Source organism: Littorina saxatilis, linkage group LG7 (assembly GCF_037325665.1).
Source record: "Littorina saxatilis isolate snail1 linkage group LG7, US_GU_Lsax_2.0, whole genome shotgun sequence".
In the NCBI taxonomy this organism is placed as follows: domain Eukaryota; kingdom Metazoa; phylum Mollusca; class Gastropoda; order Littorinimorpha; family Littorinidae; genus Littorina; species Littorina saxatilis.
In genome coordinates, this window is record NC_090251.1 from 49,511,060 (window position 1) to 49,536,059 (window position 25,000).

General features: G+C 42.5%; 1 protein-coding gene and 3 long non-coding RNA genes across 7 annotated transcripts in view; 2 read left to right on the forward strand and 2 right to left on the reverse strand.

Moving 5' to 3' along the window:
* The window catches only part of LOC138970375 (uncharacterized), an 11,081-nt gene extending 3,571 nt beyond the window's left edge, over positions 1 to 7,510 (forward strand). Inside the window, exon 3 of the long non-coding RNA XR_011456913.1 lies at positions 7,345 to 7,510. This is a non-coding gene — a long non-coding RNA (uncharacterized lncRNA). The remainder of the gene's footprint in view (positions 1 to 7,344) is intronic.
* LOC138971723 (transcription intermediary factor 1-beta-like) overlaps positions 1 to 25,000 on the reverse strand; it is a 102,187-nt gene that overhangs the window by 44,193 nt on the left and 32,994 nt on the right. Inside the window, exons 1-3 of one of the 4 annotated variants that reach the window (XM_070344512.1) lie at positions 19,267 to 19,506; positions 15,925 to 17,285; positions 14,421 to 14,564 (exon numbers count right to left, since the gene is read on the reverse strand). The exons of 1 other annotated variant lie outside the window; for it this stretch is intronic. In XM_070344512.1, coding sequence (XP_070200613.1) covers positions 14,421 to 14,564; positions 15,925 to 17,046 — 1,266 coding nt within the window. In that variant the 5' untranslated portion in view covers positions 17,047 to 17,285; positions 19,267 to 19,506. Of the gene's footprint in view, positions 1 to 14,420; positions 14,565 to 15,924; positions 17,286 to 19,266; positions 19,507 to 25,000 lie in introns of those variants that run through there. 2 more of the 4 variants (XM_070344513.1, XM_070344515.1) reach the window with 2 other exon arrangements.
* Positions 4,828 to 6,839, forward strand: LOC138971703 (uncharacterized). The gene is made up of 2 exons (XR_011457345.1): positions 4,828 to 5,386; positions 6,233 to 6,839. It is a non-coding gene; the product is annotated as an uncharacterized lncRNA (long non-coding RNA).
* Positions 11,583 to 12,473, reverse strand: LOC138971725 (uncharacterized). The gene is made up of 2 exons (XR_011457353.1): positions 12,297 to 12,473; positions 11,583 to 11,866 (listed from the first exon to the last, which is right to left on the reverse strand). It is a non-coding gene; the product is annotated as an uncharacterized lncRNA (long non-coding RNA).

Sequence of the window (25,000 nt, forward strand, 5' to 3'; positions counted from 1 at the left end):
TAAATAAAAAATAGACCGCCCATGCCGGGAATCGAACCCGGATCACTTTGGCCATAGACGGACGTGCTACGACAACTTTACTAGAGTTGTGCGCCTTGAATCACTGTGTGTATCTGTCGCTCTCTCTCTCTTTCAGTCTCACCGAGACCAAGCACTGTATTGTAGTTTCTTTGCCGAGACCAAATCCCCACCAGCTGCGGCTGGCTTGCAAATCATGCAAGTCTCCCCTTTAGTTCAGGCTGTTCGCAAAGCGACCAGCCTTCCACCGCAAAAACTCCCCCCGTTAAGAGTCGTTTTGGTGGAATATTTCGCATTTAGGTCCCAGGTAACATTATGAAGTTTTAATACGATCAATCGGACCTATTTTCAAGTCAGTGTATCAACTTTTGAAAGAACTGCGCCCAGTAGTTTCCCAGCAATAAGCTATTAAGTCGAGACAGACAGACAGACACACAGATACACACACAGACAGACACACAATTAAAGTCTGCTGGACCCTCCTACTGCGTACTCGGGGATAAACCGACCATGTACAAAGCACCGTTGCTGCCACTGTGAAGCATACTCTTTTCTTCTTAGTTTGTTGTTGTAATGGTTTTTTTCCACCTCATGCCATATGCTTTTTTTTCACCTGTGGTCACTGGTTTTATTTAAAGTAGCTTCCTTTTGTCGTATACGATCATGTTTACAGCTCTGTACAGGCTTTTATATAGAACAAGAAATACTTCCGCGTGGTCACATACCACAAATCAACAGTGTGACGGGGCGGGGATGTAGCTCAGTCGGTAGCGCGCTGGATGTGTATCCAGTTGGCCGCTGTCAGCGTGAGTTCGTCCCCACGTTCGGCGAGAGATTTATTTCTCAGAGTCAACTTTTTGTGCAGACTCTCCTCGGTGTCCGAACACCCCCCGTGTGTACACGCAAGCACAAGACCAAGTGCGCACGAAAAAGATCCTGTAATCCATGTCAGAGTTCGGTGGGTTATAGAAACACGAAAATACCCAGCATGCTTCCTCCGAAAGCGGCGTATGGCTGCCTAAATGGCGGGGTAAAAACGATCATACACGTAAAAGCCGTGGGAGTTTCAGCCCATGAACAAACAAACAAACAAACAAACAACAGTGTGACCGCATTATGTGGCTCACATAGACTAGGAATGGTTTGCTGAAATAATTCAGAAGATTGGCACAGGTGTCGCTTGCGAAATATTTTCACGAAATTCGTACTCTACACGTTGAGGAACCCTGCCTGATGTGGATTTCTGGCATGTATTTGAATTGTAAGATGCTCTTATATCGTACAATAGACTGAATGGGTCTGTGGTTGTGTACAGGATCGCTTCAATGAGATAGAAGTTACCTTTAGCTGTAACCTCATACTTCCCCTTTCCAAGTCTAAACAGAATAACCCGTAACTCTAATAAGATCTTTATGCCGTATATTAATTGGGCGAATTAAACTTGGAGAGAAAAAAACCCACAATATTGTCTGATATTTTGAGGCTTATTCTAAAAGGGGGAGAGGGGGGGGGGGGGTCATTAATTTCTTCGATTTAGCCAACCTACTGATTCTAAAATAGCTTGTCCTGCTTTTTGGCGAGGTTGACTTCACGAGGCTCGCTACACGAAGCTTCAGCACAGAATTGTCAGTAAAGACACTTCGCGAAGTCTTTGCAAATTCAACTTGAGACTCAATCAAGGACAGCCTTCAAGGCCATAATATCAGATAGTTTGGATCGTTTTACTTCTGCTTCTCATGCCGGACTGATGAGAACGTTGCCTGTATGTCTGAATAAGTCCTCCTGCTGTTGAAGGTGCAAATAAATGTTTCTTTTTTTCTGCTTAACAGGTTACCATAGATATGTAGAGTTTCAGATGATCCCAAAATGATTCTGTTGTTGTTGATATTTTGTCTTTGTATTTCATTTGGTGGAGTGACGTTTGCAAGCAATCCGAAGAACGTTATATACTAAGCTTTTGTGACTGGCATACGATTCCTACAAGTTGATTACTGTCTTGCTTGCTTGTTTTTTGGCCTGTCTGTTCGCGTGTCTGTTTTCTGTACGTTTTCTTTGAGACGACAGACCAGCCACCTATATTTGAACATCTAATTACAGAACTGCAGGGATACTTCTTGAGCATCCCAAAGCAAATTTGTTTTATTATTACATTTCTGTTTATTAAATGGCTGAATACATCTGGACATCCTTTGATTTGTTCAGTAAATCAAATCTACTCTCTTTCTGTGAAAATGAATGAGATGATCGTATGTGAAAGTTAAAGACACAGTCCTACCCTTGATAGTGATCAGGCTCATCATCTCAGATCTGGCCAGGCTTCTCCATGGGACCAGACCATCCCTCCACTTGGTCACATACCAAACATCAGAGTGCGCAGAGTGGGCTTGTTTGCATGAACACATTTCTTGAAAGTGTCAATCTTGAAAATTAATTCATTCACAATTCTAACCCTGCACATGAAGCACTCATGATGTTGATGTTGGTAGGTGTTTAAATGTAAATATGACTGTAAAAAAGGTAAAGATATTCCCCTAACCATCTGGTCGTCGGGGAGAGAGATGTTACAGATCTCAACTTTTTAAGGGCCAGCTTTATGAGGGCGGTGCCCATTTCCTCTCACTCGCTGCCTTCGTCTTCCCCGGGCCTAAATAGGGTCAGGTACCCATTTCCAGCTGGGTGGACTGGAGAGCGCTCGGAAAAATCGGGTATTGGTTTTTGCCCCGAGTGGGGGACGTACCACGACCAGCTAGAGAGGCAAGCGCTCTGACCATTGCGCCACTCCGACTCTAACCACTGCGCCACTCCGACTCTAACCACTGCGCCACTCCGATTCTAACCACTGCACCAATCCTATTTAAAAGCCTGGGAAGATCTGAGACTGTGAGAATGACTACTTTCAATGGAAGGGTCCTGCCTTTAACAGCTTTTGAATTGTCCTCTTCAATCACAATGTTCAATTCTTTATTCACTTCCCATCGGCTACGCTTTCAAGCATTGTCCTTTTGTGTGCCCACTGTTTTTGGCATCCATGTAAATGTCTATGGGCTTTGATAAAATTTAGGTATACATATCTGTCATATTTATTTCGTTCCTCCTTTTCTCTCCAATTTTTCTGACAAGAAAAAGAAAAGAACATCTTTCGGTTAATAACTTGTCTTGTAGTGTTATATGTTGGTAAGCTTTAGTCAAGGGGGTTTGGGAAAAAAGGTAAGGTTTGCACACCTAACAGTATCCCTTGTTCTTTCTTTGAAATGTTTTGTGCTCGTGTGGATTATAACTTATATTGTACTGATGTTTATTGAAGCCCTTTAGTTCCGTGTGTTGTGTATGACTCATCAGTTTTGTTTCTTTTCTTTAATTCTCATTGTTTTGTTTGATTGAAGATCGACACCGACGCGCCATTCAAGTAATGATCAGCGTCTATGACATAGAAATGTTTACCTTGTGATGAAACACTAAGCTGAGAGCACATGGTAAAACCTGTCAGCATTAATCTTTTCACATTGGTTCAAACTTTGATTAACGGTCTTTTTTTTTTTTTTTTTTTTTTTTTGTGTTTTTTTTCTATTTGACCTCAGTTGCATGCAAGGCTGCTTCAACCCATCTTTTTTGCCTCTTTCGTCTTTTTTTTTTTTTTTTTTTTTTTTTTTTTTCTTTCTTTCTTTTTGGGCGGTGAGCATATCCTTCTTCATTGGTCTTTTTTTTCAATGAAATTTTAATTTTGTTTTCTTTTATATTACAGGTTACATTTCCATTAAATTACTTTTTAATTCAACAACAATTTAACGGTCTTGAATTAACCCTCAACCAATATAAAAAAAAGTGTTGATTATCTTGTCATACGTCCTGCCTTGCTTCATGCGTTGACATTTTCCGTAGGGGGAAGTCAGTAGAAAAAGTCAGTAGAATATTCCGATAACGAATGCTCATAGGAAAAACGATGTTTTCAATACATGCGAGGACACGATCCAGATTGAATCAAACATAAGAAAAACATCATCTATTATATCAATCGAAGATTATTTAAAAACAAAAGATCGATTGTTCTCGTAATGAAAAGGACAATCTTTACGATGGCAAAGCATCACCAAAATAACATTGTCTCGCATTTTGGGGCTGAGCATAAAAAGCGGGGGGGGGGCGGAGTCCTTGGTTTCTTGAACTCAACCAACTTTACTGATTCTAAAATACTTGTCCTGCTTTTGACTTGAGTGTCAACACAGTTTTGGACATCCTTTTTGTTCAATTCAAATTGTAACCTCTCACTGCGCTTCAAGTCAAAGAGAGCAACACTTCTTACGGCAGCCTGACATTTTCAGAAATGTACAACAGCTTTGGCATTCTACTGTTTTTTCACAGTGCAAGTGCTGACAGGTTTTACCATGCTCCGTGCAAGTTCTTGTTTCATTCCATTACTTTTAGCAAACATTCCACTGCTCTCAGCTTAACAAACTATGTCTAGGTTTTCCGTGGCCAGTTGCATGGTTGTCTACTCAATGATATCACACTGTTGTTGGCAACAAGCGTCGGTTGGGCTCGTGTCAACGATAGGTAGCAATCCAGAGTGCATTGTAATTCGTTGACACAGAATATGATGATGGTTTGTTGTTGTTGTTGTTGTTGTTGTTGAAATATGTATTGACTTCTGTTGCATGAACTATTGTAAATGTTACATCTGTAGGGTCAAAACCAATATGTGAACAAAAGGCATGTCATTTTGGCGATCTGCATAATTATGTTGTGCGGAATTAATGTATACTTGTCTTCATTTACAACGGCTGATCCTTTTTATTTATTCATTTCTGTCACAACCCGAGGTTTTAGAGATGCAGAAGAAGCTTAAACAGGTTTTTTGTAGATACACGAGATGATGTAATTGTTATATGTTTGAGTGTATATAATAATTGTGTTATTTACAACATAAGCATTGGAGTCCAAACACTATTGTAGAATGTATGCGTGTGGGATGTGAGATGCTTTACGCCTGTAACTTCGCGTATTTGCAAGTTTGTGTCCGAATCGTGGAACGGGCTATAGTCACCCGGTAACGCGCGGTGAACAAACCAGGTCAAGCTGCAGAAAACGAAAGTTTGTAAATATTTGTTGGGCACAGTCGTGCAAATTAAATAATGTTCATTTCACCTGGTAAGATAATATAGTGTAATGCATAAATTATATTATAGCGTATCTATAGGCTATTTAGTAAGAGAAGAATTAACATAGTCCGGGTCAGCGGTGTACGAATACACTTTGGCACCCCGTCAGCGAACTAGCACGGTTTTGGTTCAGTGCTACCCGAGAGAGTCAACGGTACGGTTGCAGACGTACTGGCGGGCGCGAGTACTCCATCACCCGGCGGTTTTTTACGGTGAGCGTTGTCATTGACTTGGCGGGTGGACTATTGTTTCGAATTGCTGTGGCTGAGTAGATGTCGTTGTCTAATGTTTGTTTTGTTTGTGTTTACGTTTCAGTAGTGTTGTAATATTGTGGGACACGATGATTTTGAAGTGTGTTTATGTCCGTGGGAATGTGCACGGGAAATATGGGAATTACATCGACCGGCCCATTACTACCTATTCGTATAGGGAGCCTCGGGATTTACATGTATATTAATGCATGTTTGGAAGTGATATGCAGTGAACATACAATGGAATTATATGTGTGTAATTATTTGCACATAACTGTTAAATATTCGTTTACACGGAATATCACATTTTATACAAGATGGCGGTCTACTTTCCGACAACTTTTGTATCCTTATGTTATTGAGCATGTTGTTTTATACCTTCATATTATAGTGTGTAATATTACGCGGGGAGTTATCATACATGTGGGGATATGGGTGTTGTGTCATGAAATGTTGGTTGCGTAATGTAATGTTAAAGTTGGATACCACAATCTAACACTTAGTGAACGTTTGTCCAGTTATTTGTAATATATCACATGGCGTATATGGTCATGATAAATACAATAAGTTTATAGGTTTAAGCAAACTATAAATCTATATTGTAAAGCCCCGTTGTATAGCTAATGTATTAAATAATTATCCTTTTCCATACATAGTTACTTGGTGTAAAGTTTCGATCTTGATGTCCATCGGTATGATGCGCTAAAGGTTTGCATCACCGATGAACACTAACACAACCATCGATACACGCCAGGTAGCTAGGGATGTTATTGTTCAGTATTAAGTTGCTGTTTTATTTACATGCAGTTGGCCGGAGAGAGAACGGAGGAGGGACGTATGTTCACGTGAAGGCGTTGAGATCTGGACAGATGGGACGCTGTCAGGAGGCGACTACGGCTCACAGCAACGCAAGAAGAGCGGCGTGGGTTACTCCGACCAGTAGATTCCACCCAGAGTGTACGCAGGACCACCAGAAGACAGCATGAGGAAGGAGTCTGGTCAACTCTACATGCCTAGGAATCTGGGGAACAGCTCCGAAGGACTGGAGCTGGGTGCGACGTGCTTAGGCAGTCGGGGACTCTTCTAGGGGGTCAGAATCAGGAAGCTGCGGCCTTCTGAGGAGGGAAGGACATGTGAGGCCTTGGCGGGCGTTGTGTATCCCGAAAAAGCTAAGTACTCTGTCGTGGTTAAATCATGTGTCTGTGTTCGTGTAATTTGGTGATGCGACCTTATTGAGCGCCGTATACTAACAGGCTATTTAACCATAGGGGGGGTGCTTAGGACTGGAGTTCCAGGATAATTTCATGTGAATTCATGTGTTGTCAATTTTCGTAGTATTTGTAGAGTGTACACGTTAAATGTGTGGATGTTTCGTGCATAAATTTGTGTTTATTATATAAAAGCTTATAAGTTACATGTGGTTCCTTTAGTCTTTTTATACACAGTGATGTCTGTCTCCACTTGTAAACTTTCTTGGGTGTGCGTTAGTGAGTGAGTTGTACGCTTGCGTGTAATCCCAAGATTGCTCAATCTTGTGGAGTTAAGTCGTCACGTGTCAAAATATGTATTGACTTCTGTTGCATGAACTATTGTGAATGTTACATCTGTAGGGTCAAAACCAATATGTGAACAAAAGGCATGTCATTTTGGCGATCTGCATAATTATGTTATGCGGAATTAATCTATACTTGTCTTCATTTACAACGGCTGATCCTTTTTATTTATTCATTTGTTTATTTGTACAATGACTGAATTTTGTTCACAGCAACTGAGAAAGTTATTAGAATTTGAAATACGTACGCAAAGTTTGACGAATGAACAGCCAGCTTGAATGACGTTTGATATTCTTCGCTGTAACCTAGTTATCATTCACCGTTGAGATGTAAATGTGTGTTGAAGCACCGGGATTGGTCCGACAGATCTGCCGGCCAATGGGCATTGGAGAAACTCGTAGAAAAGGACGAAACTGACTGACCCAACCCAGGCAACATGAGTGTCAACTGTGTGCTGTCAAAATGTACATTTGTTAAACCACTGTAGAGATAACAGTGTACATATGTAAATACCTGAATACAGATAAATACTTGTTGAGTCAGAACTTCCTGTGGTGGGTGTTAAACATGGTGCGTGTGTGTGTGTGTGTGTGTGTGTGAGTGTGTGTGTGTGTGTGTGTGTGTGTGTGCAGCGTGTGAGTGTGTGTGTGTGTGTGTGTGTGTGGGGGCAGCGTGTGAGTGTGTGTGTGTGTGTGTGTGTGGGCAGCGTGTGTGTGTGGGCAGCGTGTGAGTGTGTGTGTGTGTGTGTGTGCAGCGTGTGAGTGTGTGTGCGTGTGTGTGTGTGCAGCGTGTGTGTGTGTGTGTGTGTGTGTGTGTGTGTGTGTGTTTGTGTGTGTGAGTTTGTGCTGTGTTGTGTGCATTTGTGTTTGTTGCGCGTGTGGGTTTCTGCGGCTGTGCTGTGCGTGCGTGCGTCCGTATGTGTGTGTGTGTGCGAGTGTGTTCGCTATTTGTTAATAAGGGATGTGTTATTTTTTTCGGAATTAACATTATCATTGCATGTATGCTTGCAACAAGCCCAAACTTGTGAGATGTAAGCTACACGTGACGGCACTATGCAGGATCACCAGATACCACACACTAGTCAAACTTGAAAGCACCATTAAAACACAAACATTAGTGCGCGCGCGCACACACTCACACACACACACACACACACACACGCATTAACACACACACACACACGCAAATAGACACACGCATTATCACACACACACACACACACACACACACACACACACACACACACACACACACATACACACACACCAACATTCATGTTCTTTAATGTAAAAACAAGAATACAAAAGGTCCATTCATAAACCGAGCTTGTCCTTCTTGGTCAACGGAGCTCTCATTAGGTCATCGCAACTTTGAAGTTTTTCAAGCTTCACAATTCTTGTTTTTAAAACGTTCAGGAAAAAAGCAACAAAACAATGGCGACTGCACGTGAGAGCGAACAACAAAAAGACCAAACAGCACTGTACTCACGTTCAAGAGAATGATATTGTTCGATTTGTTTTACCCAGATTTAATCCCTCCGTGATCGGGCAACCATGGTGTCTGTTTTGGTTTCCGTCTGTTGACCAATAAACCATTCACGTTCCAGTTCGAAAAGTAAGCTTCAAAAACGCAAAAGAAAATGTTCTTTTCTTCTTTTATCAAACACGACAGTGGACTGGAGGAAGGGGAGCAACTCTATTCGAGCCTCCCATTATTTTTGAAAACCCTGAGTTATGTCCCTTTCCCACAGCTCGGCTCAAACAACGGTTACACATTTTATCAAAACATTGTAATGGAAAAAAAGACAAATCAGTTATCAATTGCAAACGCTCCCAAGCTCAATTACAATCTAAAAACAAATGTGTTCCAACCACACTGTCACAAAAAAACAGGTTAATATTCAGAATGTTTACTGTGAATTAATCAACTATTAATCCTGATTCCGAGAGAAACAGGGCTTTATGTACCTCACTTCATTTTTATCACACATAATTTCCACCCGGGAATATTATTATTTACCTGATATTAAAAGAGCAAACAGTTGTTCTCCGCTGGCATACAGTAGCGTCTTTCCCACTAACACCATCAGGTTTACCGCCACAGATATGACCAGGACGGTGCATGGAGTAGGATACTCATGTCACTTATGTACGTATATCATCAACATATATAAGATGATCATTTCAAATAGACTTCTAGTTACAGACATAGAGTTAGGTTCGTATATAATTAACATTTTTGTTAAGCGTTTCACTCAGACTCTTAAGGGAAAGTCGCCAATCCTGGAACAGTCGGCCAACTTGAAACACCTCAATATGCGATCAACGGGGAACAATTCATGAACAATGGTTTTGCAGAAATGTCTAGTGGCATTCCTTGATATTATTCCAGCAATAAAAATGACTACCGCGGCAAAACAAAAAAAATAATACGTTTTTTAAACTTTTCTTCCTTCTTATTTCTACCGTCTACAATTCGTATTATTACTCCTTATCTATATACGTTCACGTAAAATGTTGATTGCTGTGATAAACCTTCATAGATTTACAATAACTTGAACGGAAAAAAAGATTTGAAACGTCACGTGTATCCAACAGAAAAACGCGAAATCCATGCAGGTGCCATGCGGCAATGATGGAACACATAAGAGAGGCAAACATGGAACAGTGTTCCAGCTTTGCCGCATTCTGTTCCATCTTACCCTCATCAAACAATAAACAGAACACTGCTGTTTTATTCAAGTATTCAATTCTCATTTCGGTTTTGTTGTGTTTTTCCTTTCTATAAGTTTTATTGAATGATTAATTGATTTGTTTGACAGTATTATGAGACCCGAACGGCGGTGGTTACCAGAAGAAATGGGCTGCGCTTTGTCGGCAGTGAAAAACGGAGATATGGGTTTGCGTTGCGCATCAAGAGCATATGGTGTTACTGTCACAACTCTTAAAAGTCATTTAGAAGGAAACAAACAAATTTGCAAAAGAAGAAGTACAGTTCACAGGAAGACCTTCTACATTAACACCAGAGATAGAACAAGAACTAATCAATAGCATTCTTGAAGCTGAAATAAATTTGCCAACGTCACCCCCATCGTTGTTTTGTACACTGTACATGGAGATTCTGGTCATTATGATTGCTTGGTGTCAGCAGCAAATGTAAGCCTACCTGCTGCTGATGTCCTGCAACACACAACCACAAGCTCGTCGAAGAGATTATCACGAGAAAAAAAACAATCTTCTCCTCACAAGCAAAAGCTGGAGATTTCACTTGCAAAAGAGCGTGCAGGTCAACAGAAAAGAGGAAAGAATGAAGCTACAAAATCTTCTGCTCAGAGAAACAAGAGGGGAATATCTTCTGATCAGAGGGAAAAAGGAGAACATTCTCGACGATGCGTTCTATCCCGGGGGAAAGCACTTGGTACTGCTTCATGTGTGGCACCAACTCCCCTGAGAACATGATACAGTGCCAGAGGTGCACACAGTGGACACACAAGGACTGCGCTGACAACAGCGGACAAAAGGACTTCGAAATCTGTACTTAGCCATTTTTGTGTGTCTGCAAAATCAGTTCTTAAATCTGTTCTTAGTTATTTGCTTTGAGACTTTATGCGTAATGATTTTTACATTTAGTCAATTGGGCAGGTAGCCCTTTTATATCTATTTGTCAACAGAAGAGGGGTACAAATGAAGCTGCGAAATTTCGTGGTACTGCTTCATGTGTGGCACCAACTCCCCTGAGGATATGTTATAGTGTCAGAAGTGCACACAGTAATCACACGATGACTGCGCTGACAGTAGAAGACAAAGGACATTGTCTGCGAAATCGGTTCTTTGCCTATTTTTTTCCATCTTTTTTTTGTTTAAGGTTTTGCTTTTCAGTCCTTTTTAGACCTAGCCCTTATTTATCTTTTTGTTTTACATTTAAGGCTTAAATTGTTATCCGATTTGTTATTTCCTTGGTAAAAATCAAAATATGATGTTGAAAAAAAAGACATTTCCATGAAATGGCTTAATCAAAATGTTATGACGTATTTATTTATCTTGTGTGTGCTTGTTTGTGTGTGAATGAGAGTGTGTGGGTGTATATGTGTGTGTGAGAGACACAGACAGAGCTAGAAAGAAAGTCACGGTGTGTTTGTATGTGTTCCGAGTTTGACAACACAGTGTTCCACTTTACACACCCATGCGTCTAACCTGGAACAAATGCAAGACATTTTTATTATGATCAGGCTGATGAGTTGCGTGACTTTTATTTTATCTTATGTTGTTCGTTTGTTTACTGATAGAGTCTAGTATGTGACAATATAAAGAACGCTTTGCAATATCCATTTTTTGGTCTGGTACGGCTGTTTCTCCTTTAACTGTTCCAGGTTTAGCGACTTTCCCCTATGTATAGTTCTATAATCAACATAATAGATAATTTATGAAACGCTCAATAATTATGCAACGTATGATAGAAATGTGATACACCATCGTAAGGTCCGTCGGACATGAAAGGCATCGACTTCTTCAACACCAGTGAACCCAGGCCGTGTGTGATGGGCACAGAAGAGATCACGGTTTGCTTCATTATTGGATGCAGTTTCCACTGTCATTACCGGTCCACTTAAACTCCTTCTCTAACTCCCACTACAGTGGAATCTGTCCATAACGACCACCTGAAGGACCGACCAACAGTGGTCTTTATATAGACAGGTTGTCGTTATGGGAAGGGGAATTAAAAAAAGAAACAGCGCGTCGGTGACCCTCTGGGGTGATCGTTTTGGACAGGTGGCCGTTCTCAAGATGTGGTCGCTAGGGCAGGTTCGATTGCACTGCAAAGTGTTCCGTCATCAAACAGCCATCAAGGTAACTCGTCATGCCAGCTTGGTCAGTGGAAGTGTCGTTACCTGTAACACAGTACTCGTAAGTCATTATTCAACCATCACAACAAACATAACAAACCTAATACTTGATGTGAATACAGCAGTGAAGAAACAATAAGTGGGACGCAGTGCACTTACTTACTTGACAGACAGACAGACAGACAGACAGACAGACAGACAGACAGACTGACAGACAGACTGACAGACAGACAGACTGACAGACAGACAGACAGACAGACAGACAGACTCAAGAAAGACATACACACTCGGACGAAACCACTGACGGAGATTGATAATCGAGGGAAACAGGTACGTGTAACTGCCAAGAGAACACAACAGTAGCATCCCACCTACCACCCCCACCCCCTAGCGGACACAGCCTGTTATGTCAAACAGACCATAGCAGGACAGAGGGGGTTGATAGAGACCAAATCACGATACAAGATCGCTCTACCTTTCTGGTGTAGTCATTCACGTCAAAGAGAGCATAGCAGGGCTGAGGGAGGTTGGTGGAGACGACACCCTGGTCCTGGCCGTCCACGTACAGATGGAGACCATGGGAGGAGTCCACTGCTACACCGACACGGTTCCCTGCTCTCAGTGTTGTCAGTACTGACCCGATGGTACTGGATTTCTGTTTCAATCAATCAATAAGTCAGTGATGCAAGCAAGTAAGCAGCAATACGGAGACAAAATACATTTTACAATGTCAGTATGAACACACACACACACACACACACACACACACACACACACACACACACACACACACACACACACACACACACACACACACACACACACACACACACACTCTCTCTCTCGATTTGAGCAAATCCAAAGCTCTACAAGTGTGTGAAGAATATCTCTCTCCTTTCTTTTTAATTAAACTCGCTTACAGTTATGGGCACATAAAATATGTATCAGAATTAAAAAGCAGAATAGTGTGTGTGTGTGTGTGTGTGTGTGTGTGTGTGTGTGTGTGTGTGTGTGTGTGTGTGTGTGTGTGTGTGTGTGTGTGTGTGTGTGTGTGTGTGTGTGTGTGTGTGTGTGAGTGAGAGAACTCGAAAACGTTATTACGGAAGGATAATAGCATTCTTACAACTAGTCCCTACTTCAATGCACACATGAAACGACGAAAAGGAATGAAAACTAACACACACACACACACACACACACACACACACACACACACACACACACATACACACACACACACACACACACTTGAATTTGAAACAAACAAAAAACAAACAAACAAACAAACAAAAATGTCATCAACAAGCAATCTTAAACAAAAGAGAACGTTCAACAACAAAACAACAAAATCCTAAGGGGCAATGATGAAACAAACCATCAGAGTCATAAAATAAGACAGAACATGAATGAATACAATGGCAAACCATTTCAGAAAAAAAGATGAAACTTATTTGTAAAATAATGTCAGTGGAATCAATTATGTACGGAAAAGTATTAAAAAAATGTGTGTTTTTAGTGGGTGCATAGTATACACTCTCTCATTCACGCATCCTCACACCGTCACACTCGCAGACAAACAGACAGACAGTGACAGAGGAAAGAAAGCTATCATAAAAAAAAGACGGAACGAGGCAGAAAACTCAGTTTTCATATAGACTGTTCGACAAACAAACAAGCGTTAATAAGAACTGGAAGTAAAGAAGGGCAGTGGTGGTATCGTACATGAGCCGTGGATCCACAGTGTATGACACCGGAGCTATACACCACAGCGGCAGGGAGCAGTTCCCCGGACCATTGGGGCAAGGTGAGGGTGTCAGGGCGCTGTGTCACCACACCCGGTATCAGGTGTCCATAGATAGCTGCACGACAGGTGTCCCACTTGTCTATTTGCACCTTTATACCGACAGACAAGTACACAGATCCACACACACACACACACACACACACGCACACACACACGCACACACACACACACACACACACACACACACACACACACACACACACACACACACACGTTAGCAGTGACACAACATTCGTATTACGAAAAAGTTTGACAATAATCGAACCATTGATTGTGTGGAGCACATTTCTTTCCGAACCATCGAACTTCTGTGGCCAAAACTACTGCACAATACAATTAAGACAGACAGTCACCGGCAGAGTATGCAGCCTACTTTCAACCTTTCTGTACCATGTAATCCATTTTCTGCGCGCGCGTGTGTTTGTGTGTGAGCATGTGTGTGTGCGTGCGTGTATGAGTATGCGTGCGTTTTTTTGCTGTTTATGTGTGTGTGTGTGTGTGTGTGTGTGTGTGTGTGTGTGTGTGTGTGTGTGTGTGTGTTCCGTTGTTGTTGTTGTTGTTGTTGTTGTTGTTGTTGTTGTTGTTGTTGTTGTTGTTGTTGTTGTTGTTGTTGTTGTTGTTGGTGGTGGTGGTGGGGTTTTTGTTTGTTTTTGGGTGGGCGGGGGGGGGGGGGTATTTCAAAGAGATTTTTCTTCAAAAGAAAACACGGTTTCTTCTCTCATTGATCCACTGGCATTTTTTTCCTCAAGAACTGCAAGAAAATAAGACAGACAACACAAGTTGTGTCCGCCTTACCTCATACAGGACGCCAACTTGCATGGGGTCACGTGACATGACGATGGCGTAGGCATTTTCACGTGTCCTCTCTGCGGTTTGCTTGTTGTTGCTCAGAACAATGTTCTTACCGTGGTTGTCATGGAAACTGAACGATCCATGGAGCTGCCCAAAGTCATCAAAGTAATTACCTATCATTCTATCAAAAATCGTCGAATGGAACGATTAACAAGTAATTAAGGTTTTTTTAAACAACTCAGTCACCCGGGCCTTGGAACAGCCTTGCATAATATAATTATTCTAAACATATCCTATTACTGTAACTTCTTCCACCACTACCATCGCTTTTGCAATGACTACCATATAACTACTGGTGTTTTTGCACAGCCTTGCATAATTATACCGTACACTGCCTTGTATACGCCCAGTTACGAGTAAACGCCCACCGCCTACTTTGGGCCAAACGCTGCGCAAAGCCAAAGGGCATATATATATATACTACCTAGTAAACGCCCACCCCCCAACTTCTTACTGAATTTGTTTTTAGTGGTTGTAAACTCCCGCATGCAGTAAAGAGTATTCATCTGCGTGTAAAATGCCAAGATGCTGTACAAAGGCAAACCGTTTATTGATACTCTCACCGAAGTGCAGCTGAGTAATAAAAGAGAGTTTAAATTCTCAAAGCACTTCTGAAGTTGAGAAGACCGGTTTTTGATCACGATATATGTTTCAAATAATTGTCCCTCGAATTTGATTGCTTGAATCAGTGCAACAGCAAATCTGGATTACTATTTTCCAGTTAGCATTATCTTTTGAAGTTATAAACTTGTAAACAGACAATAAAGCAACAAGATTTCCTTCGTGGTTTGCTTGCAGAGTTCCTAGTGTGTGTGTATGTGTGTGTGTGAGAGAGAGAGAGAGAGAGAGAGAGAGAGAGAGAGAGAGAGAGAGAGAGAGAGAGCGAGAGAGAGAGAGAGAGAGAGAGAGAGAGAGAGAGAGAGAGAGAGAGAGAGAGAGAGAGAGAGAGAGAGAGAGAGAGAGAGAGAGAGAGAGAGAGAGAGAGGACGTTTTGTGCAATAACGCATCCTTTCGACACTTCCACGCCAAGTGATCAAAATATCGTTATTTTAGCAAAGGAACCGCTACTGTAAAGGGTTTAGTACCTAGTAAACGCCCACTCCCAACTTTAGGGCAAAATTGATGCAATGGGGGGGGGGGCGTATACAAGGTAGTTTACGGTAATTATTCTAAACACATGCTATTACTGTACTACTTCCACCATTACCACCGCTATTGCAATGACTGATGTATAACTACTGATGTATACCCTTCACCACAACAACCATCACCGCTATCACTACCACTACTTTTGCACAATAGCTAAACCACTGCTGATCCTGTAACTCCCCCTCTCATGTTTTCCTGTTGACACTACCGAGATGTTGCTGCACATGCTACTACAAATGAGACATGAATGATCCACAAACAAACAATCAAACAAAGATGCACAGAGAAGCAGACTCACATTACTGAGAGCAGTGAAGACAGCAGGCACAGTGTTGACTTGACCCAGCTGAGCCAGGTCCTGCTCTATGCGGGTCACGACCCCTGGGTCAATCGCCAGGCTGACCTTCGATATGACCTTGGCGTTGGCGGGCAAGGTGGCGCTGCAGTCGAGCTCCTGGATTCGCTGTTCCATGGATGACATCATGTCGTTGACAACGTCACCTTTCTTCGACCCTTTGGCTCGCTCTATGACAGCTTTGTGTGACGTCAGCTTGCTTCGCTTCTGCAGCAGGAAGTTCTTCCCGTCCTGCACCGCTTCCCTGTCGTCAGAGGTCGCGCCCTCAGCCAGCTGCCCGATGCGACGACGACAGGCGTTGAGCGCCGCCTGCAGACGGTCCAGGTCGGCCTCCATCTGCGCCACAGACTTCTTGGTGCGTGTCTCCGTATCCTGTAGGTGTCGCTCCAACTCGCCGATGGCGCGTTCTATCTCCGCCTCCCCCGCGCTCAGTCTGGCCGCCATCTCCGCCAGCAGTGCACGTGCCTCTTCCGTCTTCTCCTGCAGATCCTTCAGCTGCGGGCAGCCCCTGTGTTTGGACGAGGCGCACAGCACGCAGACGGACAGACCGTGGCTGGGGCAGAACAGCTTGCACGTTTCCTCGGGATGCGCCGCGCAGGTGGACGGGCGGCTAGCGGTCAGTTGCTCCGCCGTCAGCGAGGTCAGGTCCTCCACCCGGTGATGTTTGGACACCGACAATTTGCCGTGGACCCTCGTGCAGGCCTTGCAGAGTGTGTCCCCGCAGTGCAGACACAGAGAGGTGGCCGCCACGTCCTCACACACACAGCATCTGTGGTCCTTGCTCAGCAGACGCTGCGCCTCCACTAAGGCGGCCATGGCCAGGTCCGTTGGGAATCCCTCCACCATGACCTCCACACTGCTGGCCCCTCCCTGTCCCGCCCCTCCCTCCACGATGACGCACCTGCAGAGCGGGCAGTGTGCTTGGGGCTGGGACTGCAGCCACGACAGCAGGCAATGGCGGCACAGAAGATGGCCGCAGGGCAGAACTTTGGGCTCCCGGAACTCCTCGTGGCACACGCTGCACTCTCGCTCGTTGGCTTCCTCGATCACTGAAGCCGTCGCCATGGCTGATCGGTTTGTCTGTTATGAGTCGAAGCGTTCAGGCCGTCGTAGTGGAAGTTTTCCAAAATATATGTTGCAATAGTTGTCGGTAATATGCTGGCTAATTCGCTAAGGTAAGTCTATGAGCTAACCCCTTTCCTCTTCCTTTTTGAATTCCAACTTTGTTTTTTAGCCTTGACTGTTTCAAATTATGTGTGTTGTAGTGGAGATGCTCAAGGAAGCCTTGTTTCTGCTTGATTAACCTGTATAAAAAAAAATGTAAAAGCTGAAACAAAATTTTTAATCCTCGACGTTTTTTTTTTTAATCCTCGACCTTTTGTCCCGTAGACGTTTTGCTGTTGACCTTTAGTCACCCTCGACCTTTTGTCGCACTCGACCTTTTGACTCTTGACCAAATGTCCTCGACCTTTTGTGTCTCGACCTTTTGACCCTCGACCTTTGGGTTCTCACCCGATGACCGTTGCAGTGAACAATAAAATGCCCATACACAATAGCATTACATGTAATAATGATATCAACACAAAACGTTCACCCGTAAATGCTTTGGGCCACATTGTCCATAATTATATACTATGGGTTATGTATAGCCAATACTTTCCAAAGACAATGGGTTGGGTTTTTTGCTTTTTAGTTTTTTTCTAATTGGTTGAATAAATGTTGTCCTGCCTATTCGAATAACGTTGTATATGACCAAAATCACACAGATAAACCCCATATCATTCTGTAGGGGTCGTCAACGAGCAGACACAATCCCATTATCTTTGTGTGTGTAAGTGAGTGAGTGAGTGAGTGTGTGTGTGTGTGTGTGTGTGTGTGTGTGTGTGTGTGTGTACATGTGTGTGTTTGTGGGGGGGGGGGCGTGTCTTCACGGCGTTACTATTAGAAACAAGTTATTTCAGGATTATGTAAAGTTTCAAGTTTTCCGTACAAAAAAAACGGTATTCTTCTTCTTATTCTTCTTCGTCCATGGGCTCATACTCCCACGTTCACTCGTGCCTTTGCACGGGTGGGTTTGTGCGTGTATTGTCTTTTTTTTACCCCGCCATTCAGGCAGCCATACGCCGCTTTCGGGGGAAGCATGCTAAATATTGTTGTGTTTCTGTAACCCACCAAACTCTGACATGGATTACAGAATCTTTTCCGTGCGCAATTGGTCTTGGGCTTGCGTATACAAACGAAGGGGAAAAGGCACAAGCAGGTCTGCACAAAAGTTGAGCTGGGAGATCGGAAAATCTCCAACCTTCACCCACCAGGCGGTCGCGGCCGGGAATTGAACTCACGATCTTCCGATTCCTGAGGAGGCCTTTGTCTTATTCACGTATCCACCCGGTACAAGTCGCACCACACTTTCATGATGCACGGTGAAAACCGTCACCAGGTGAACATAATTTGATTTTCAGATTTAGAGTTCATCCCACTCCATGGGGTCTAACCAATCTGAACTAATTTTGATGCGCATTTTAGAGGACAATCCGATGCCAAAAAAAATTAAAAAAATAAAAAAATAAAACAGTTTTACTGTTAACAAACTTCAGCGTTTGATCTTTCTCCAAACCACAATCAGTGATCCGGTTCAGGTGAAATCGGATTAAACTGACTACTCAGACTTGATGTCTTCTTGCTGTTTTCGCCGGATCAGTTTCGCTGACAGCAAGCGAGACAACTCAACCTTCTGATATGACAATAAAAACCCGTAATGGTCTCCCTTGTATCGGACACGGAAGTGCACCTGAAAGTGCAGACTGTAACACTATGTACAGTCTCTGAACCCACTAACTTGATTTTGGCATAACAATGATGTTAGCCTCCGACATGATGCACGTATGGTTGTATACCGCGTACACACGTACACACAATCTCCTTTAACAAAACACATCGCAATAAGCATCGGGTGTGTGCACAGGGTAGTCGAATATCAGCCTGAAGCAAAAAGGCAGCACCGACTAAAGCAGGTCTTGCTAAGTCTGTCTGCAGCTATGGACAGTTAAAGGAAAGGATGGAAAAAAAATCCAAAACTGATATAACAGCTTATTCAAAAGTGTCATAATTATGCCACTCCATTACCAAATCGAAATACGGACGCACACCCAAACTGAACTAACTTGGGTTTCCAAGAAGACACTGGCAAAACCGAAAGTAGTCAACGTTCGCAATGCATGAAGGAAATACCAGGTAGGTAGAGTAACAACATTGGATAGATACACTAATCACTCAAATGCTTACCGTTAATGCACTGTTGGAACATGGAAAAGAAGTCAGTGTCTCGTCGGGAGCATCTTCATACCTTCCTCTCACTAGCCTGTCACGTCCTTTCGTCAGCGGATCCCAGCAAACGGGTAAGTTCCTAGCGAGGCCGAGGCCGGTGTTCAGGTTTGTTTGACCCTCCATGTGCTTTGTGCCAATTATGTATTTGATCTTATTGCATTTGTTTAGTTGTTTCTTTGAAAGTTTTGTTATTGACGATTGTTTTTGGTTGTTGTTGTTGTTGTTGTTGTTGTTGTTGTTGTTGTTGTTTTGTTGTTTTTAGATATCAGTTTTAAGCGGGTGGAACAAACGCAGTGACGTGGTGGTTCAGTATCAGCACACAACTTAATAATAGGAATCAAGCATATGAGCTATTTGCCGGGTAAAGGCAATAGCCTGGTAAATCCGGCTAAGGACACACCGCCATTTAAATCAGTGCTACACTCATAAAGCTGACAGATCAACGTACCCGCTGTATACTCTAATGCAAATCACGACAGCCGATAAGACCTCATTTTTTTTCCATTTCACTTTTCTAAGTAGGTGGCCCGCTCAAACTAGAAATAGCATGAATAACTATTTGCCACCAACCTAAGTGGGCTTTGACTGAGAATGTTATTATGGAGCTGATAGCAAAGGAAGCACACCTTATCAGCCATAAGCATTTTGCAGTGTCTTGTCAATACAGTCGAACCCCTGTTTAAGACTAACACCATTTCAGAAATCCAGACCTAAATTGGAAGTAATGCCTAAAATGGAGGTTACTTTAAGAGTCTATAAATAGAAATTGCGGGGAGGTCTTAAACCAGCCACTTTAAGTCTATAAATAGAAAATGTGGGGAGGTCTTAAACCAGTAACTTTAAGTCTATAAATAGAAAATGTGGGGAGGTCTTAAACCAGTAACTTTAAGTCCATAAATAGAAAATGCGGGGAGGTCTTAAACCAGTAACTTTAAGTCTATAAATAGAACATGCGGGGAGGTCTTAAACCAGTAACTTTAAGTCTATAAATAGAACATGCGGGGAGGTCTTAAACCAGTAACTTTATGTCTATAAATAGAAAATGCGGAGAGGTCTTAAACCAGTAACTTTAAGTCAATAAATAGAAAATGCGGGGAGGTCTTAAACCAGTAACTTTAAGTCTATAAATAGAACATGCGGGGAGGTCTTAAACCAGTAACTTTAAGTCTATAAATAGAACATGCGGGGAGGTCTTAAACCAGTAACTTTAAGTCTATAAATAGAAAATGCGGAGAGGTCTTAAACCAGTAACTTTAAGTCAATAAATAGAAAATGCGGGGAGGTCTTAAACCAGTAACTTTAAGTCTATAAATAGAACATGCGGGGAGGTCTTAAACCAGTAACTTTATGTCTATAAATAGAAAATGCGGAGAGGTCTTAAACCAGTAACTTTAAGTCAATAAATAGAAAATGCGGGGAGGTCTAAAATCAGGGGTCGTATAAAGAGGGGGGGGGGGGAGGGGGGGGGGGGGGCTCCACTGTAGAACAACGTGCAAGTGCGCGAGCCCTTGACCGGAAGCCTGAACAAATAGGTCAAAGTTTATCTCCTAGTTGGAACGGGACAAGCACATTGCACACGTCAGATTCGTTGTCGCATTGTTGAATATGAATTGTTATCTGAATAACTTGTGGTACCTGTGGAAAAAAAGGACACACACACACACACACACACACACACACACATACACACACACACAAACTCCCTCGCGTCCTACACGCACTCACAAACACACACACACACACACACGCACATACACGCACAAACACACACACGCACGCACTAACGATTGCCTCGTTTGTGTCTTTTTTTGCAAGCGGCTGAACTTTTTGCCAGATACGTCTTTTTCTGTTGAATTAGTGGTGGTCTGTCTGTGCGCTTGAAAGACCGCTGGTTTGAAGTATCTGTGACTGTAACGTACTGTTTTGTCAACAACAAACGTTCACACAACGTCAGAACTCACCTTTCTTGTTGTTTCAATTCTAACTGTGTCATGATATTTAAGCGGTGTGGCAGAGTAAGAACTCCTTTTACTGACCCAAGCTTTTCAACTAGCAACGAACAACTGTCTCGGTCCTGGTCGGCTTTAACCTGCCGACACGACGAGCACCCGAGTCAGATGTGTATGTTATGCAGTGGGCGCTCGATATGATACTCTTTTCTTTCCGAACATCCGCGTCTAATGGACAAGGGTCAACTGGAATTTCGCCACTTTGTCCTTCAGCCATACAGACATCAGAGAAAATATCAACGTTCAGCCTTTTTTTCTGTCAACGGCCGGCCGGAGAGGAGGACAGCCTGAGACTGCTGACTACTTATATGCTCTCTTCATTGCTTGAGGTGTGTCAAAAAGCCTCACTTTTCTATTTTGTTTTTCCCCCTAGAACTGGGTGGGAAGTAATCGAATAAAAGTGCAAGAATGTTCACTTTGAGTGATCACAATTGATAAACAAAACACCGCACACACACACACGTACACACACACACACACACACACACACACACACACACACACACACACACGTACACACACACAACGGATAGAAAAAACCACACACTTTATTGTGATCTCATTGGTGTTTTTTTAGGATAAAGGAAAGTGCCATCTTCAGCCAGGTAATTAAATTTCACCGTTACGATAGTATCGATGACCACAAAGCAATGCATGCAACCGCTCGTTGGTCTATTTTGTTCCGCAGATGACAGACAGTAATCAAAAAAGGTACCTGCTCAAACACGTTAGTGGACTGGACAAAGGGGAGCAACTGGGTTTTTTAAGACTCCCATTTGCAAACCCCGAGTTATGTCGCTTCCCTAGTTGACGACAGTCAGCTAAACCGATCAGTACTTTTGAAACAAAACATTTTAACTGGAAAGTAGACAAAGCAGTTATCAATTGCTAACACTTCAGTGCTCAATTTTAATCAAACAAATCGATGTTCCAACCACACTGTAACACAACCCAGAGGCTAAAAATCTGAAACTTTGCTGGATATAAATGGTAACTCCGACCCGGAGAAGAAACGAGGCTTTGTGTAACTGACTCACTTTATGTTAATCCCACACATAATTTACTGACTTTTAATCCCACACATAATTTACTGACTTTTAATCCCACACATAATTTACTGACTTTTAATCCCACACATAAATTTACTGACTTTTAATCCCACACATAATTTACTGACTTTTAATCCCACACATAATTTACTGACTTTTAATCCCACACATAATTTACTGACTTTTAATCCCACACATAATTTACTGACTTTTAATCCCACACATAATTTACCCTCGGGGACCTCAGACTAGCTATTTACTCGGTACTGAAAGAGCAAACTGTTGTTCTCCACTGGCTGAAAGTAGCGTCTTTCCCGCTTACACCATCATGTTTACCGCCACAACTATGACCAGGATGTTAAAATAAGATTACCATTTCACTTAGACTCATTCTTATAGACTTATGTACCTATAATCAACATTTTAGATTATCATTTCACTTAGACTCATTCTTACAGACGTACGTACCTAGATAATCAACATATTTACTCGTTTCATAATATTAGATTAGCGTTTCATTTAGACTTATACATATAAACTTAAGTACGTATACACTCAACATATTAAATAATCATTTCACTTAGACTTACACATATAGACTTATGTACATGTTATCAACAACGTGACTGCATTCTGCGCAGAGTCGAAGATTCGATGCTGAATTCATTCCACCTTAGTTGGGAAACTTTCATGTCATTAGTCTATTAATGCATAGACGCACGACCCCAGGGTGCACCATTATTCATCCTGCTGCGAAGAAGCAGCCAGGAGATAACGCTTTAATCATGTATTGTTCGTTTAACGAATGGAGGTGACATATGTCATGCTCCCCTTTTAATCTGTTTTGTCACGTTTTTGTTTCACAAACATCGCATCGACATGAACTTGTACAAAATGTATCAGAAAGTCAGCTAGGACATTTCATGAATCGGTCGATCTAAGTAATCCATTGAAATCTAACACTATTCTTCTTGTTCTTTATTAGTATTATTGTTATTATTATAAGTATTATTATTCACATCAAATAATGTTATGAGACTGAAAAGCTCAATATGCAACTTTTGAAAGAAATGTGATACACCATGGTAAGGTGCGTCGGACATGAAAGACATCGACTTCTTCTACACCAGTGAACCCAGGCCGTGTGTGATGGGCAGAGGAGAGATCATGGCTTGCTTCACTATTGTATGCAGTTTCCACTGTCACTACCACTGTCACTACCACTGTCACTACCACTGTCACTACCACTGTCACTACCACTGTCACTACCACTGTCACTACCACTGTCACTACCACTGTCACTACCACTGTCACTACCACTGTCACTACCACTGTCACTACCACTGTCACTACCACTGTCACTACCACTGTCACCACCACTGTCACTACCACTGTCACTAGTGTGTTTTATTCATTTTCTGTGCACACACGTTTCAGACCAGAACATGAGAACAATAACAAGCTGCTTATGGACACGTTCTACAAATGAGAAGCAATACACATTCCGATTACAAAACATGACAAACAAGTGATAACTTCAACACTTGACTTTCATAATATTTCATTATTTGTTTATATAAATGAAAATGAGCGAGAGAGAGAGAGAGAGGGAGAGACAGAGACAGAAGAGAGACAGAGAGACAGAGAGACAGAGAGAGACAGAGAGAAACAAAGAGAGAGAGAGACACACAGAGAGAGAGAGAGAGAGAGAGAGAGAGTTACTCATTCTCTTATTTCTACGGCTACTATTACCACTACAACTGCTACTACAATGGAACCTGTCCATAACGACCACATGAAGGACCGACCAAAAGTGGTCTTTATATAGACAGGCGGTCATTATGGAAAGATGAATTAAAGAAAGAAACAGCGCGTCGGGGACCCTTTAGGGTGATCGTTTTGGACAGGTGGCCGTTTTCATGAGGTGGTCGATGGGGCAGGTTCGACTGTACTGCATAGTGTTCCGTCATCAAGGCCACACGTCATGTCATCCTCCTCAGTGGAAGTGTCGTTATCTGCAACACAGTAAGTCACATTCAACCATCACATAAAGAACATAACAAACCTAAGACTTATTGTGAATACAGCAGTGAAGAACAATAGGTGGGAGGGCGGTGCACTTACTTACTTGACGGACAGACAAACAAACAGACAGACAGACAGACAGACAGACAGACAGACAGACAGACCCACAGCTAAAGTAAAACATTCAATCACTGACGGAGACAGACAGACAGACCAACAGCTAAAGTAAAACATTCAATCACTGACGGAGACAGACAGACAGACCAACAGTTAATTATAAAGACATTCAATCACTGACGGAGACAGACAGACAGACAGACAGACAGACAGACAGACAAAGTAAGACATTCAATCACTGACGGAGACAGACAGACAGACCAACAGCTAAAGTAAGACATTCAATCACTGACGGAGACAGACACACAGACCAACAGCTAAAGTAAGACATTTACTCACTGACGGAGACAGACAGACAGACCAACAGCTAAAGTAAGTCATTCAATCACTGACGGAGACAGACAGACAGACCAACAGCTAAAGTAAGACATTCAATCACTGATGGAGACAGACAGACAGACAGACAGACCAACAGCTAAAGTAAGACATTCA